General features: G+C 48.0%; 6 protein-coding genes across 6 annotated transcripts; 4 read left to right on the top strand and 2 right to left on the bottom strand.

Moving 5' to 3' along the window:
* Positions 1–42: 42 nt before the first annotated feature.
* Positions 43–2,036, bottom strand: EV420DRAFT_1618700 (SKIP/SNW domain-containing protein; the record flags this gene model as incomplete). Its single annotated transcript, XM_060475378.1, has 11 exons — positions 43–82; positions 150–409; positions 535–962; positions 1,048–1,068; positions 1,107–1,189; positions 1,212–1,301; positions 1,365–1,459; positions 1,527–1,646; positions 1,695–1,759; positions 1,806–1,969; positions 2,020–2,036. 11 exons carry the CDS (start codon positions 2,034–2,036, stop codon positions 43–45), a joined length of 1,383 nt encoding a protein of 460 aa, XP_060335101.1.
* Positions 2,037–3,171: 1,135 nt separating this feature from the next.
* On the top strand, positions 3,172–4,851 carry EV420DRAFT_1520071 (uncharacterized protein). The gene is made up of 4 exons (XM_060472139.1): positions 3,172–3,691; positions 3,743–3,824; positions 3,872–4,008; positions 4,057–4,851. Exons 1-4 carry the CDS (start codon positions 3,590–3,592, stop codon positions 4,591–4,593), a joined length of 858 nt encoding a protein of 285 aa, XP_060335100.1. The 5' UTR covers positions 3,172–3,589; the 3' UTR covers positions 4,594–4,851.
* On the top strand, positions 4,847–6,292 carry EV420DRAFT_1520069 (leucine carboxyl methyltransferase). The gene is made up of 6 exons (XM_060472138.1): positions 4,847–5,086; positions 5,181–5,267; positions 5,320–5,455; positions 5,509–5,819; positions 5,872–6,020; positions 6,072–6,292. Exons 1-6 carry the CDS (start codon positions 4,943–4,945, stop codon positions 6,226–6,228), a joined length of 984 nt encoding a protein of 327 aa, XP_060335099.1. The 5' UTR covers positions 4,847–4,942; the 3' UTR covers positions 6,229–6,292.
* On the bottom strand, positions 6,293–10,835 carry EV420DRAFT_1520057 (RNA dependent RNA polymerase-domain-containing protein). Its single transcript, XM_060472137.1, has 13 exons — positions 10,119–10,835; positions 9,965–10,058; positions 8,662–9,908; positions 8,423–8,607; positions 7,959–8,368; positions 7,813–7,902; positions 7,674–7,760; positions 7,579–7,624; positions 7,350–7,524; positions 7,264–7,297; positions 7,197–7,207; positions 7,094–7,144; positions 6,293–7,046 (listed from the first exon to the last, which is right to left on the bottom strand). The coding sequence occupies exons 1-13, from the start codon at positions 10,674–10,676 to the stop codon at positions 6,312–6,314; spliced, it is 3,723 nt and encodes a 1,240-aa protein (XP_060335098.1). The 5' UTR covers positions 10,677–10,835; the 3' UTR covers positions 6,293–6,311.
* Positions 10,836–10,920: 85 nt separating this feature from the next.
* Positions 10,921–13,354, top strand: EV420DRAFT_1520054 (methylenetetrahydrofolate reductase-domain-containing protein). Its single transcript, XM_060472136.1, has 11 exons — positions 10,921–11,027; positions 11,085–11,288; positions 11,342–11,387; positions 11,439–11,561; positions 11,609–11,764; positions 11,818–11,942; positions 11,991–12,179; positions 12,231–12,446; positions 12,500–12,862; positions 12,909–13,028; positions 13,078–13,354. The coding sequence occupies exons 1-11, from the start codon at positions 10,944–10,946 to the stop codon at positions 13,258–13,260; spliced, it is 1,809 nt and encodes a 602-aa protein (XP_060335097.1). The 5' UTR covers positions 10,921–10,943; the 3' UTR covers positions 13,261–13,354.
* A 50-nt stretch (positions 13,355–13,404) lies between these two features.
* EV420DRAFT_1729325 (TAP42-like protein) lies at positions 13,405–14,844 on the top strand (the record flags this gene model as incomplete). The annotated part of the gene is made up of 6 exons (XM_060479890.1): positions 13,405–13,526; positions 13,577–13,783; positions 13,835–13,995; positions 14,040–14,412; positions 14,463–14,617; positions 14,670–14,844. The coding sequence occupies exons 1-6, from the start codon at positions 13,437–13,439 to the stop codon at positions 14,842–14,844; spliced, it is 1,161 nt and encodes a 386-aa protein (XP_060335096.1). The 5' UTR covers positions 13,405–13,436.
* Between the last annotated feature and the right edge of the window lie 493 nt (positions 14,845–15,337).

Here is a 15,337-nt window from a genome sequence, read left to right as displayed (position 1 = left end):
ACTAATAGAAAAACTAAAACTACATCAGGTCGAAAAATACAGTTACTCCCTCTCCGAAGCCTTCTCCAGCTGTTGCCGCTTTCTAGATCCCACCACTATCAAAAGAAAATGTTAGCATAGCTCAGAAACCTACTGCTATTACCACTTACGCTGTAGTATCCAGCCCCCTCTTTTTACCAGTCTTCGCTTCATCCAAGAACTGGTTGAGACCAAACACATCACCGGTATCCTTCTCGAACTGCACCGGGCCTTCCCGAACTTCTTGTTCGTTAGCACCTTCAAACCCAACCCGCACTTGACCCAGGCCAAACCGATCATTGTCCAAAGCCTTCCCAATGCCCTCATCAGTACCACCACCGAACGAGTCATCGTTGCCCTCTGCAATGTTGCCTCGAGCTTTGTATATCGCCTGCAGCCGCGGTAGAGCCATGGAACAGAGGTTTGTCGTAGAGATTGTACGCATCGTCGTCAGCGAAGCTTCCCGACAAAGACTCTTGGTTGAATAACCGTGAATCCAGCATAGACTCTTTGGACAATGTCGGCTTTGCAAGACCGAGAGCGACCTTCTCCGATATATCCCGATTCTGCTGACGAGCAAGCTGCTTTAGCGCGTTGCTCTGCACCCATGTTGTTCATCCTCATCTCCCGCTCTCGTTCCCGTCTCTTTTCCTGCCGCATCTCGTCACGTATTCTTCGGGCAGTCTTCGTCCTCAGCACTATCATTAGAGTCGGAATCGCTAGTCGCTGTCGCTTCCATAGTTGGCCAGAGAGGCTTTCATAGGCCGCCTGGCCCTGAGCAGGTTGGTTTGGGTAGCAACACCAGCCACGTTCCTCTCGAGCACGTTGTGCCAGCATACGCAAGTTCTCTTCCTTCGAGGCTTTCTCTTTCTGCATCAGTTTCTGCTGCATGAGCGACCGCTGCCGGACTTCCTCGCGTGCATGTCGGTCGGCAACAAACAGTGCTTCTGAAAACTTGGCGAAGTTGTCATTGATATGAATCTAAGTGGGATTAGCCAAGAGATGAAATGAACAGTATAGTATACGAACAGTCTTGTAGACCTCTGCCATCTGCAGCCTAATCGCTTATCCAAGTGGAATAGTGAAACCCTTGTTGTTCTTCCAGTTTGATATACATGGCGGTATCATCCACTCCTTTTGCTCAGCAGCGGTGGCTTTCCTAGGTGGACTCCTCAATACTGGGGGAGGAGGACTGGGAGGGCCCTCTAGGAATCTTCTTGTGTTTGAAGCGGGGCGGTTCCAGAGGATCCTCTACAATTTCCGACATCTTTATTATCCGCTTGCTTCAAGCCATCTCCATTTTGCTTGTCCCGGTGTGTAACGTATGAACTGACGTCTCCCTTGACTATCTGGAACAGTTTTTAGGTTGTGCAGCTTTGATTTTTCCGTTGACGAGCTTTTCAAGGGCCGCACGCGTTTTGTCGGCAGTCGCCTGGACTTCCTCTTCAGAAGGGCGGTCCATTGTGCGGTCTGAGTCTTCAAGGTCTTTTCGGTGGAGAAGAGGGAACAAGGTCTTTGAATTGAGATTGAATGTGCTTGTCGGGTCGTTGTCCTTGGTGGGCAATTGCATCGTAACGAACGTTGCCTTCACTGTCGACCTGTAATGCTAGTGTGTTCCCTGATGAAGCCTGAACGAGATGAGAAATATTATTTCGTAACAAAGGGCAGAAACGCACCTTCTTCCGGCCCATCTCCAATGGATATTGTGCTACATGACACTCCGGATACGCACCGCCATCGCCTGGCGGATTATGAGTACGAGAAAATCACCAAAAAGTGCAACATACCGTAATCCTCCGGTCTAGTGGGTTTCCATCCTTTGCGCTGTCCATACGGCGGAACGGGAATGCGTGTAGAGATTACTTGTTGCGACTGTGAAGGGGCAGACGGCCGAACGATGTCCTCCTCATCGTCAGAGACGACGGCCTCATAAACAGGTTTTGGAAGTAGCCTAGTGAATCGTTTTAGTGGAGAGCGATACCGAAAAAGCAAAAGACTGACGCAGCGAGAGCAGCCATGAAGGGAGTAGAGAAACTTAGAAGCCGAGGTGGCGGTGCTGACAAACTGTTGATAGCAAGTTGCCTCAAATTCGCCCTCCGTTACCGTGATGTGACAACCTGAAAAGGAAGTCACGCAATGAGCTGGTTCGGCTGAGGCGCTATCCACGTGGATTCGGTCCTCCACGCGTGCAAGCCACTCATTCAAAATTTTGACTTAGTAGGAATTATAACAATGCTGAATTTAGGATGAATTTTTACCAATTTACAGAAGATTTAAATCATATACAACAGGACTTGTAGTAAAAAGTAAGAGTATTTATTCAACCTAGCTAAGATTAGTGTTTCGATGACGTGACTTGGCGCAGCTCGGCGCGACTTCATTCGGCTTCGGCTTCAACGGCTTCACCAAGTCATAATTTTTGATAGCTTCGAAGCCAAGTTGCCGTCACGCCGCTCCAGCCGGTCAAGCTATGACTTCATGCATTTCCTTTAGGTAAATGGCTCATCAGTAGATTTTCAGGTAACGTAATAGTCCAGAAATTTTCGGAGAAACTGCGGGAAAAATTAAAGTCGACCTAAAATAGCATTTCGGTATTTTTTACTCAAGTCGAAGCTCGGGCAACTTCAAGTCGCGCTAAGCCGCGCCGAGCCGGTACTGTGGTGTGACTTTGCCGAAGTCATTCGGCAACATCGGCGTGACTTCGTTCGGCTTGACTGGCGTGGCGCGCGGCTTTAAGCCGAGTCATCGAAACACTAGCTAAGATATACTATCTATAAGCAAAGGAGCATCACCCCTGTTGAACAAAATCACCCCCTGGTTGACGGTGTGATGGAGGTACGGGAGGCGGCGGCGTGTAAACGTTGCAGAGCGCATGTTGGCGCGCTGGACTGGGACTGGCCCGACTTGATTGGCTTCGTGAATCGTGATCCTGAGGAGGAAGTCGGCGGTCCTGGAAGGGGCTGGCTGGGGCTGGCGTGCGCAGTGACGGAGCAGAATCGCAGGATGGTGGAAAGTGGCAGACATGGTCAAGACGAGCTGACTCGTGGCACGCGTAGGCTCAAGTGCCATTATCCTCTTTTGGGATTCACGTGGTGGCTGTACGAAGGGCGAATTTTCAAAAACTGTTGATAGCTATTTGAAGCACGTGGATATCTCCCTCCTATGTAAGTAACTTCCATCGTCGCATGGGCGAGTATGCCGAGTTCGACGCAACAGAGCCCTTGATCCTCTACGCCATGGAATCAGGAGATGTACAGCAGACAGCAGACAGCATTTCCCGCCATTGCAGACGCATTCATGTCCGATTGCCAAACCGTGGTCGATGACCTTCCTATGGAACATGCTCCTACGCTCGGACCCCCCGGAAGATTTATTCGAAGACATCCATTTGACATTTCACTGTTCACTGTCTTTGGCCTCAGAGATGTTGTCAGTGGCCGATCTGGCTGATCGTTGAAAGATGATCACATGATCATGGCACAGTTAACTGTTTATCGTTACATCCCTTAATTTGAATCCTGTCAATCTACGCCATCCACCATTCCTTGCCTCTTCTTCCTCGTATAACGCTATGCCGGAACGTCTTCCTCTCGAACTCCTTAAGGCTACTGCATCGTCGCCGTATCTACTAGCGTCTCAACCGCTTATCCAGTCCACATCCTTTGCTCGAGAAGTGAAGCCCTCCTTGGTTATGGTGGCATCCTTTTCTGAATATTCTGCTTAGCTTGATGGCCTAGAACATGCTTGGGGTCTTCAGCGCGGTGACATCAACGCGTATTTTGAGACGGACGATAACACTTTGCGGTGTATGTCCCTTTAACAGCCATTCCGACTGCTTCTAAATGTTTTATAGTGAATTATTCCTTGCTCGATTCGTTCAAAGAGTCTCATTGGCTTTTGGCTCCCACGGGAGAAACCCTTGACCGTATCGTTGACTGCTACAATCGCAACCTCAAGAGGAATGCTCCTAGCCGCATACCCTTTTATGAGGTAGACTTCAACGTCCTTTTCCACACGAGTGTCTAATTTGCGTCCCAGGTGTGTCCTCTTGCGAATGAGTATGAATACACCATAATACCTCTTTGCCTGAGTGGCCCGATATTTGGCAAATCTTCCTCTGGGGAAATTGTCTCCTTCGCTGACCCATTCAATGATCTTGTGGTTACATCGAGAGCGAACCCATTCTTCGTGGCGGCGCTTGCTTCTCGCTACAGCGGCTATGAAATTGAAGCACCCGTCTACTTAACTATAGTATTAAAACTCCTACGATTATTTCGGGGAGCATATGCTCTGGTGCCACTCAAGTTCTACGAAGGGAGCCGGCCAGGAGACTTTGGTCGAGAGCTGCCGGAAAGTTACCGTGATCTACCGCAGTTTGCTTCAGGGAAATCGGATTCCCGCGTTCCCGCCCTTACTACATCGTCTGCTTCCTCTTCCTCTGATTGTATCAGACCTTTAAAACGCAGCAAAGAGGATCTGTCTGAAGAAGAAGATGAGGATCAGTATCAAGAGCGGCACTTCTACAAACGTATTCAAGTGGATGCAGGACATAAAACCATCAGAATTTGTGTTTGATACTGGAAACGACGAAGAGATTGGAGGTTATGCTCTCGAGACGCCTCGGAAACTTGTGGATGAAATTCCGACAGATGCAGATGCGATATGGCGAGAGCTAGTGGAGGAGAAAGGAACGGTAGTGATTTACATATATTGAAACGCAAACGGACACCTGCTCGGTCGCTGTCATAATATTATTTAGGTGGATAATTCTCTAAACTTATTTGTCGTATTTGGGTCTTGTGAGTGATCAAAACCGGGGGAATTTAGCATCTGGAATCGAGTTTTCTAATTAAATACCACAGGTCTGCATCTTGTTTACATGGTCAGATAGATTATCTCATAAGAAACACTCTCGAGGGCGGAGATGACCAAATTTGGACGATCTATGTTTCCACCACCTTCCACCGATGCAGACTCCTCAATACGTTCCACCGACTCGGATGCTGCGCTCGCCAAGCTATCAGCAGTTCAAAAGCAATATCTTAGCGATCCATACATTCAATACTTTGTTCCTCGTGCTCGCTTCCCACCCTGCTCGGCCACCTCTGATCAATATTGGAACGTACGTTCGCACTGCTGCCATCGATGATCTTGTCAATCAGTGGCTCTCTCTGTCCCACGATGAAGGGAAACAATGCCAGATTGTGAGCCTTGGGGCGGGCAGTGATACGCGATATTGGCGAATTGCGGTACGTGAGAGACATTTTGACGAAGTTTGTATGCTTAAAGATCGGTCAGTAGGCAGGCCCTCAGAAGGATGCCCTATCGACCTATATAGAGATTGACTTCCCTGAAATAACAAGTAAGAAAGCGATGGCGATCCGGAAGAGTAAACAGTTGAGCGCTGTCTTGGGCAACCCAGCTGATGTTAAAGTCTGTCAGTGGGTCCTATGCATTATCGCATTCTGTAACATATTTACCCTGCGTCAGCTGGTGGAGGAACTGCTCTCCATGCTTCCAAGTACCACCTTTTACCTGCCGACCTTAGACTCTCCCCGCAAGAGACCTTGGGTCTTCTTCTAACACAAAACTCGAAACCTCTGCTCTCGCCCTCACTCCCGACACTTTTACTTTTCGAATGTGTTCTTGTATACATGTCACCATCCACCTCCTCGTCTCTTCTCAAGTGGTTCTTGCATTACTTCTCCCAGTCTGGCGACAACGGTCTTCTTGGAACTATCGTATATGAAATGTTTGGTCTTCAAGACTCTTTTGGACGCGTTATGGTTGACAACCTCAAGGTAACGTTGTTTTTATATATCTGTGTCCAAACGTTAATGATACTTCTTCCAGGCACGCAATGTCTCTCTTCCCGGGGCAGAACCATATTCCACCGTTGAAACGCTTCCCACTCGTTTCACCAGCATTGGATATACAGCCGCTCGGGCACTTACACTTCGAGACATCCGGCTTCAATACATCGAACAAACAGAATTGAATAGGTGAATTTCTACCTTTGCCAGACATTACTCCCTTGGCTCATCAATATGCAGGATATCAACTCTCGAGTTCCTGGACGAGGTGGAAGAACTGGATCTGGTCCTTAACCATTACGCTATTACGTGGGGGCTTTGGCATCCTGGAACTGACACAAAAGCATTGTGGGGTATGTGGGGTCTCAAGACGCAGTTCAGTCCAGGAAACACTTGATTACACACGATTGACGATAGCGAAGCGGTATAGAAGTCTGAATACAACCAAATCATACGAGACTACAGATACAGTGAGAGCTTTCATGCAGAAGCAGGATTGATGTCGACATTGAGCTTCTCAAGACATTCAAATATCACTCCCAACACAATCAACCCAAAGCTCTTCGCCCCAAATTCGTCCGAATGCCGAAGGCTATAGTCCCAGGCAAGCCATGCACGTTCAAGTGCGTCACGGTACGTCTCTGTGGGTATTACCTCCTTCAGTTCAAGCTGAACGTCGGTGAGACGCATCAAGCCTTGTTTCACGTCCTTCATCAACTGCGAAGCGTGACCGCGCATGCGCCACGTACGATCTTTCCTCCACCTCTTTTGCGTGCACTTGGCTAGAATCGTCCCCACGACGATTTCGGCTTCCAACAATCTGATCCCCGGTGTGTTCGAGAGCGTGTGCGTGGCGCTGATGTACCGTAATTCACTTTCATACTGGCGGAAGAGACTTGCCGTTTCAGGAGACATGCCGTCAGGTTCAATGTATGGCCAAATTTGGTGCTGAATGTAAGTCTGGAGTGCTTTCGACAATGGGTCCGTGGATAGGTGTTTACCTGAGGTAGGCGTGTCAGAGGGCAGTGCCTCAGGATTCGTCCATTTAATAGAGCGGAACATGTGTCCAAGGGCCCGGGTTGATTCATAATAGTCTGTCGAGCGCGGATCGACCACCTCAGCAGCATGCCAGTCAGGTTTGCATCGAATAAGCGTGCGCGGTAGGTTGTCATCATCAATGTCAACGGGAATCCCTTGCTTGGGATAGTCGACGGCCTACAAACAGTCTTAGTAGGACTCTTAAATGACTACGCCTAACCGACCTGAGCGCAAAGTCCTGCTAACCATTCACAGTCTTTGTCATAAATTCCCTCCTGAGATAAAGGTAAGCGGGCGGCAACGGTCGAACACGTGAAATATACTTACAGACGACTGATCTATGTTATGCGAAGAAGGTTAGATAACATGGTAGGTATATCTTTGATAAGCGCACCCGCTATAACGAGCAATCTATCTGACAATAGACCCTGTAGGAAAGTTTAACAGACGGATAACTTTCCTGTCGAGACGAAAACACACCAGAACATCTGAGTTGATGTATTCAACGATGAAATCGGCGATGTCATTAACATCACATTCTCTCGGTTCACCGTTTTCATCCCGAGCGACATAAGTCCCTGCGCTAGCATAAGACGCCGCTTCATTAATCACTGGAGGTATGAGATCTGAGTTGGGGATAACGTCGTAGATATCGCTGGTTATAGGTAGCGATTAGTAATAACAAAGTTCTGGAAAGATCGCGACGAACCCGTCCAAGTCACCACCACCAAGTTTTGACGCCAAGGATCTCTCACCTACAGAGTTTATCAGATACTGGTATCGGCCCGACCAGAAGGCACCTACCGACGGATGGGAGGACGACCGCGTTGCGGATATGGCGAAACGCACAGAACATGTTATCCTTGGGCTTGACGCCTATAACTTGCTGTACTATTATTGATCGGTATCAGAAAATGTCGCTGAAGCATTGATAGGTACTTACTGTCCCCTGGATGAACCACTGGGCTGCGAGATATGGTGCAAGGACCGACAATCCACTCTGGTTCTTCTCCGGGATGTTTCTGGACGCAAGCTGTAATGTAGAACAAGATGAATATCAACGCGCGCGCGCAAATATCAGTGGCTGACCATATATTTCATTTTGTTTCAAGGTGAAAACATCCTTATAACCGTTTTGTTCGTACGCAGGCCCCTCATCTGGCACGCCGACTAGCAGATAGCTTTCAGGAATTTTGATTCTGGCTGAATGTTTGATTTCTCGCAATAGGTCGATTTTTGTTACTTGACGTAGTTGTTCCAAGAAGGGTGTATCGATGCTAGGAGTACGTCCCTGGGGGTGAAGATCAAAGCCTAGGGCAGAAATCTTTTCAAGTATATATGATAATCGATATTGGGAGCCTAAGGAGTGATCCTTGAGAATAGCGATGAAGCTGGCCATCGAGTCATCGGCGGTCAAAATATCAGCGACCGCGTTATCCTGCAATTCCTGGAGACTATCCCTTCTAACTTGCTTGTCCTCCAATATCATTACCAACGGCCTCAATGTAGGGTGTCAGCATCCGGTGATCGAAAGCTACAGAGAAATTTCTGACCTGTTGAGGTAGGAAGTATTAGGCCTATCGAAAGCCCGAGCAATCTCTATGTCTGCTTCCGTCGATCGAGGGTCTTCGAATTTTCTCATAGTAGGCCTCAGCTTCATCCTGATGCCGTTAGGGTCGTGGTCAAGTTCAGGATCAACTGCAACGACGCCTTTGTATCCCATGAAACGTATTTGATACTTCCGGCGTCATTCAGCACTGCACCATCATAAAACTAGCAGTAGGACACTCACGACAGAAGGCTGAACAGCCTTTTCACCGTGATCTCGTCGGCCTTTGCAAAGACATGCCCAGATCTCATCTCCCAGAGACTTGGATATTGTGCCCGCGCCATCAGTATGCAAGTATTGACCTTTGGCCAAATTCTCTTTTGTTCCCATATCAGGCATCTCTGTCCATTCATGACGCTTGACTTTGACGGAAGGATCTGTTGCAGTGAAAGCCTGACCAATCCTCGCTGCCCACTTGGAGGGCTGTGTCATAAGCTCTGTGCCCTTAAAGTCTCCGATAGACTGCCGAATGTACTCTGCGTCAACATGAATTATATCTTTAGTGTCCGGGTCCTGGTATCGGAAGGGATTGATGAACCATACTGCATGCTCACGTAGTGCTGAAGAAGAGTAGGCCAGGAATTCAAAGTTTCGACCACCCAGCTCGAAACCTTGCTTCAAGGTGTCACCCACTCGCTTGCGAACGAAAGACGCTCCATCAACGGCGCGATCCCACCGATATGACAGTCTATCTTCATCACGAAAATCCACACGAATAAAATGATCGTCATATCCGGCATACTTTCTGATAATCCGGTTGGATTGGGTAGCGTAAGGGCCTTCCAGAATTATGCGAGTGGGTGAAAAAGTGACATGGCAGCACAAGAAATGTCCCGAGGAAAGTTTTTGTTTGTGGTACAAGAATTCCCGTTTGACACGGTTGAAGCAGTTCAGGGGAGATTCGCGAGCATCACGATTATCTAGAGCTTCGACATAGCTCCGCAAGAGACTGCCAACGTAGTCATCATTCTGACTAGGATGCTGGCGACAGGCTTCTTTCACAAGGGGTATGAGGGCTTCAACATCGGGTGTGAGGAGCAGACAGTTGTGAAGTAATAACTCTAGTTGGAACGCGATGGGCCAACTAAAGGCCTGAATGTGTTTTCGCAGCTTCCAGAGTCGCTTTTGCTCGAAGAAACCCTGCTTGGAAGCTTCTAGGTTCCAGGGTCGTGTGAAAGAGATGATAAGATTGGTCGCTATCCCGGCTACGGCGCAGAGGTTCTTGAATGTCTCGATGACATCGCAATTCGGATCATTGTAAAGAAGTAATCGTAGATGTTGGGCATATGGTGCGATGCTTGCATGCCCTGGATGGAGAGAATCGATGCGGTGCTTGTACTTTCTATTATCCATCCTGTCGTCGCCTGTCAACGACCTATGTAACTCGATGGCTTCAAAAACGGGAGGTGTTATGGTGTCGAAGCATATATCTAAGAGAAATATGAGAATTATTACACTAGGGGGCCCGGCCTTTAAAAGGGCGTACAAGGTTTGCCATCATAACCGATGGCTATCTTGTTGATGCTGGAGAAACTGATGGCAATTGTCTGTCCTTCATTCTCTGTGGTTTCGTTTCCAAGCTTAAGGACGATATCAGATCTATGGATGGTCACGGTATTATAAATTTGAGAGTGACTGACAGTGATACGAATCAGCTTGTGCTTGTATTCGAACTTCAACCAAGCGGCACTGTTCATTGCGTAGTCACGCTCCCACTCAATCGAGTACGCACGCGATGCAAGCCGCTGTTTGGGGGAAGTGGGATACGAAGGGCGATAATACGCGCCGAATTGAACGGCGTCAATACGGATCCTCAGATCCAGTTGCCTGCACTTATCCTCCCACTCCTCTTCGATATCGGGATTGACAAAGGGCGTCCTTTGCAGCGTTAAGGCGACATAGTTGCGGGCATGGCCCTTCGGGTACACCCTAATTTTCTTGTTTTCAATCCGTATAGGAGTCTCCTTTGCCCATCCCAGGAACTTTCGGCCAATGGCCTCTGTGGGAAGTTGTAATATGCCGGTACCGTCGTTGCGAACACCGCCCATTTTACTCGGGTTCAGCTCAACCTTGAAGTTGAGCGGACGTTCATTCTCGTGTACAGGGTGAAACTCGTCGGAATGAAGGACCTCGGCCAGTGCTCTGGTCACGTCCCATGCATTGACGGTCGTTGGAAGATAGTGCAAAGCGATATTCATGGCGAATGGTCCAGATCGAAGGAGAAGGACAGATTTGAGAAGAAAACAAAGGCAAGATGCACATCAAGCGCCGTCAAGGACGTTATCGATACATCATACAGATACCGGAAGCAAACAAAGGCAACACCTGAACAAAGGAAGCCTTCGTGCAGTCCGTGACACTGACAGGAAGAAGCTGTGGCTGATCACGTGATATATGTAACGTACGTGGGAAAACATTTCTATTACAGCGATACACCCTATTTTCTGACCACCATCATCATAAGGATGAAAATCATTGACAAAATAACAGCGCACGATGGACCTCATCCATTCTATTTCTTCGAGTTCTTTCCACCGAGAACGGATCAAGTCATGGTCCTCTCCTTATCCGCCATCGCTAGGAACTGACTTGTACGGTCTTAACAGGGATTCGAGAACCTCCTTTCTCGCATATCCAGACTGTCAAATTTGAGGCCTATGGCAGTCAGCATTACTTGGGGAGCTGGAGGTAGTACCAGAGATCGCAGTCTGGATCTCGCAGGCTTGGCACAGACAGAATACCATATCGACACCATCCTTCACCTTACATGTACGAATATGATGCAAGGGATGGTGGATGATGCATTGGCAGTATGCACCATGCTTTTTTTTTACAATTTCCCTCAAAATTAACACGATACTAGGCCGCGAAGAACAGGAAGATTGAAAACATACTGGCTTTGCGCGGCGGTACGTCATGTACGACCCTGGAGTGTCACGTCAAATTTAATCGATGAGCAGATCCACCGAGGGGGAAGGAGGAGTGGATTCCTATAGATCCTCGCTTTCAACGCGGTATTGATCTTGTTTCCTATATTCGTTCGTCGCCTCAATTTTCGTCGCAATTTTGCGTTGGCGTTGCTGGTCAGATCTTTCCTGGCGTTTCTTTCCCTTCTGAATGATGCCTGCAGCGTACCCGGATCGACACCCTGACAGCCTCCATGATGAGGATGCCGAAATTGAGTATCTGAAAGCAAAAGTAGACGCTGGAGCCGATTTCATTGTCACTCAACTTTTCTACGATGTAGACCAATTCCTTCGGTGGGAGAAGAAAGTTCGGGCGAAAGGTCTCTGTCCTTGTCTGACATTCTTTTTGAGATTTAAAGCTGAGGCAGCGTAGGTATTAACGTGCCAATCATCCCGGGCATCATGCCGATTCAAACCTATTCATCTTTCTTACGGCTAATCAAACTTTGTGGGACAAGTGTGCCGTCGTTTATCATGTCAGATCTGGATCCCATTAAGGTGTGTACCCACTTGTTCAGCACCAGAGAAATTATAATCATATAGCAGCATGACGACCAACTTGTTAAAGATTATGGTGTTAAGCTAGCCGTCAACATGATACGACGACTGACGTCTGAAGGAAAGGTTCCTGGCGTGCACTTTAGTACCCTTAACCTTGAAAAAAGTGTACAGCGCGTCCTAGAGTCGTTGCAGTGGGCTGGCACCATCCCTCCCGCTTACAATAAGTTAATCGAGGTAGTTGTCTTTTCCCTTGTTTTTAGAAATTTCCTGACGTCTCAACAATAGCAAGGCCCCCACGATGACGGTAGATCTGTCACACCCTCTTCCGCAAGCCGGGCGGCAAAGTACGGATTGGCTACTATATCCACCACCGATGGCGAAGCTGGTAGCGGAGAGTTGAACAATGCCGCTACATGGGATGACTTCCCCAACGGTCGTTTCGGTGACTTCAAGAGTCCGGCGTATGGCGATCAAGATCCATACGGCAACGTCGGAAATATAGTGAGTTATGAAATAGTGAAATGTAAGAAGCCTTGTTTTGAGCCTTATACTAGACTTTGGGCCCTTGGAGACACCCGCAGACTATTGACGACCTAACTACAATATTCTTGGATCATATACATTCGAAGATACCAACGACGCCATTCTCGCCCACGCCACTTTCTCCTGAATCGCTGACAATTCTTCCACACTTGGAGAAACTCACAAAACGTTGCTGGTGGACAGTGGGATCGCAACCCGCCGTTGATGGTGCGCCATCGAGCGATGAGATATTCGGATGGGGCCCTCGTGCTGGATTCGTATTTCAGAAAGGATTTGTGGAGTTCTTTTGCACTGAAGATGACCTGGACCTCATCGAGAAGAAAGTAACAGATAACGGGAAAGGGTGGGTACACTGGTTTGCTGGTAACTCGACGGTAGGTCGAAGCTCGCTGGCTTGGATATCGCTGAAGATTGTCTTAGGGAGACTACCGAGGCAATATACCTGATGATGGACGAAATGCGGTAACTTGGGGCGTCTTTACGGGCCAAGAGATCATACAGACGACGATTATTGAACGCGAATCGTTCCTTTCGTGGAAGGTATGTCCATTTGTTAATGAGCTCGGCAAAGTCCTTACAACCTCTCAAGGATGAAGCCTTTTCGATCTGGTCAGAATGGGCATCGCATTACCGCCCGGGGTCTGAAGAGAGGTTGTTGTTGGATTCGGTCAAGAAAGAACGATGGCTCGTCAGCATCACGCATCATGACTATAAGAACACGGAGTCGCTATGGACGTTCTTGTCCGATATTATTGAAACGACGGACACGTAGTATAAAACCTGTACAAGCTCTTCAACATTGGGCCTAAATGTATCTAGTACATCTATCTTGGTATATGTAACAAATGTCGTATAGAAAATTTTTTGGAAGTGAACTTCCTCATTGCTTCCGTGATCGTGGCGATTACTTGAGTAGCTTTGATCGAGGCTGTCTCTTACCTAGCTACTATGACCACACCTTTGCCCCAGCTATACGCCCGAGTACTCACCACGGCATCCGATGCCTACGACCTTCCCACCATTGAAGACTCAACACAGGTGTTTATTTTCAGCATCCTTGGACCGAACCCAAAATAATGTTCTTGTAGGATATCGTCAAGTCATGCATAGAGGATCTCCGCGAAATTCAAGCTCGAATAGCCGACCTCGCCCTTTTCAGCAGCAACGAAACACTTGAGGACATCTCCACGCAGAATCTGATCTACCTCACCGTGCCCTACGTGTGTGCGGAAGTACAGGGTCGCGTACGGACGACGGAGCGGGAAGATCGGTTTGTTTCCATTATCCAAGCTCAAGTATGTCTCTTTCTGTATTTTCTTTGAAACGACCTGACTTGCATTATCAAGAGTCACTATGAAACGTACTGCTCAAGCTTGGAGAATTACGGAATAGTTACAGAAGGAGACTCGAAGCTGTTTTCACGTAACAGCGCCAACGCTGCAAGCAAGCGAGAGCAGAAGATACAGCAGTACCGCCATGAGAAGGATTTGCGTACAAGAATAGAGGTGTGCTACTCTTGTAATGCATATATCGACGCTTACGTTCGTTTAGGTCATTCGCAAACGCAGAAGGCAGCGGCCCACTGAAGAATCAGCGTCTGGCACCACCGATTTTATCCTCATCAATTTCCCTCATGCCTTCTGCAACTACCTCTGGAGACGATGATGAAGATGACGAAGTGCTGCGAGAAACAACCCTTCTGCTCTTACGTCTTTTCTTCTCTCTTTCCAAGACTCAGCTCGCCCATATCGATACAGAACTGCAGCTTTTGAAGACAGCACCTCCACCACTTCCATACTCACCAAGGCCCAACGATAGCGATTCAAGGAATAAAGAGAAGGAGAGGCAGGACGAGGACATGTGGAAGTTGGATGCCCCGAAACCTAATCCGAGTGGCGGACCGTTGCTGGATCCTACAGGAAAGGTCTGCATATCCACCGAACTTGAACGTATCACACTAACTATGCTATGTAGCCTCTTCGACCATTCACCATTCTCCCTTCCGGCGCGTCTGATCGTGCTCGCCATCAGGCACAAGTTTTCGGACCGGGATACAACTTGCCGACAATGACTATCGACCAGTATCTTGAGGTAGAGAGACAGCGAGGTAATATCCTTTCTGGAGGAGGGTGCGTCGGTTGCTATGGCTTTCCATCCTTTATAATGATATATGCTTCCCAGACCTGGCTCGGAAAATACACCAACATCATCCGAGCAACTAACAATGGATTCCGAAATGGATGGCATGGTTGAAGGAGAAGCAAAAGCAGAAGAGAAGAGGCTTAAAGATGAGAATTGGGCTAGGTTCACTGATGAGAACCCGAGAGGTGCCGGGAACACAATGAATCGAGGATGATTGATAGAATTGGAAGAAGAATGGTTTGCTGTACCGCTGTATGTATTTTCTCGTCTGTAAACATAATCATGGAGCGTCATTGTTCAGAGCACAGATCGAAAGTTCAACGTTTTTGGCTCAACCGACCATATAATAGTCCGTGACCTGCAATATTGAGGCTCACTGGAGTCAGCGATTCTCGAGGTAATTTCGATAGCGAGTCTGAATGTCAGGTAACATGGATGTCTTGACAAGGATAACGTCTAGGATGGACTAATTCTAGTCTACCTCGGACATTGACCGGACCGTCCGAATTATTGAAATGAATGATGGAGCTCAATCGACTCGAAGTCGCCTTCAGAATCGCCACCTTTGAAGCCCTTGTGATATCGATGGTTTCACATCGATGTCCTATCGTCGCTTCATATGAAATTTCATAGACGAAGTATACATAAACTTCGTCATCCGAAGCACAAAACTCCCCAACTGGACCGCGAGCTCCCCCCATAAACGA

This window comes from Desarmillaria tabescens, assembly GCF_030435595.1.
Source record: "Desarmillaria tabescens strain CCBAS 213 chromosome Unknown EV420scaffold_7, whole genome shotgun sequence".
Taxonomy (NCBI): domain Eukaryota; kingdom Fungi; phylum Basidiomycota; class Agaricomycetes; order Agaricales; family Physalacriaceae; genus Desarmillaria; species Desarmillaria tabescens.
The sequence above is the reverse complement of the archived record's forward strand: the minus strand, read 5'-3'. Positions and strand labels throughout refer to the sequence as shown.

Excerpts from the sequence above, each read along its gene's own strand:
- EV420DRAFT_1520071 (XM_060472139.1), top strand. The coding sequence starts at position 3,590 with ATGCCGGAACGTCTTCCTCTCGAACTCCTTAAGGCTACTGCATCGTCG. Across the intron at positions 3,692-3,742 it reads CCACATCCTTTGCTCGAGAA|CTTGATGGCCTAGAACATGC; the intron begins GTGAAGCCCTCC and ends TATTCTGCTTAG. Across the intron at positions 3,825-3,871 it reads GGACGATAACACTTTGCGGT|TGAATTATTCCTTGCTCGAT; the intron begins GTATGTCCCTTT and ends AATGTTTTATAG.
- EV420DRAFT_1520069 (XM_060472138.1), top strand. The coding sequence starts at position 4,943 with ATGACCAAATTTGGACGATCTATGTTTCCACCACCTTCCACCGATGCA. Across the intron at positions 5,456-5,508 it reads CCCAGCTGATGTTAAAGTCT|CTGGTGGAGGAACTGCTCTC; the intron begins GTCAGTGGGTCC and ends ACCCTGCGTCAG. Across the intron at positions 6,021-6,071 it reads GAACAAACAGAATTGAATAG|GATATCAACTCTCGAGTTCC; the intron begins GTGAATTTCTAC and ends ATCAATATGCAG.
- EV420DRAFT_1520057 (XM_060472137.1), bottom strand. The coding sequence starts at position 10,676 with ATGAATATCGCTTTGCACTATCTTCCAACGACCGTCAATGCATGGGAC. Across the intron at positions 8,608-8,661 it reads AGGCTGTTCAGCCTTCTGTC|TATCAAATACGTTTCATGGG; the intron begins GTGAGTGTCCTA and ends TGACGCCGGAAG. Across the intron at positions 8,369-8,422 it reads AATACTTCCTACCTCAACAG|GCCGTTGGTAATGATATTGG; the intron begins GTCAGAAATTTC and ends CCCTACATTGAG.
- EV420DRAFT_1520054 (XM_060472136.1), top strand. The coding sequence starts at position 10,944 with ATGAAAATCATTGACAAAATAACAGCGCACGATGGACCTCATCCATTC. Across the intron at positions 11,943-11,990 it reads CAGATCTGGATCCCATTAAG|CATGACGACCAACTTGTTAA; the intron begins GTGTGTACCCAC and ends ATCATATAGCAG. Across the intron at positions 12,863-12,908 it reads GGTTTGCTGGTAACTCGACG|GGAGACTACCGAGGCAATAT; the intron begins GTAGGTCGAAGC and ends AGATTGTCTTAG.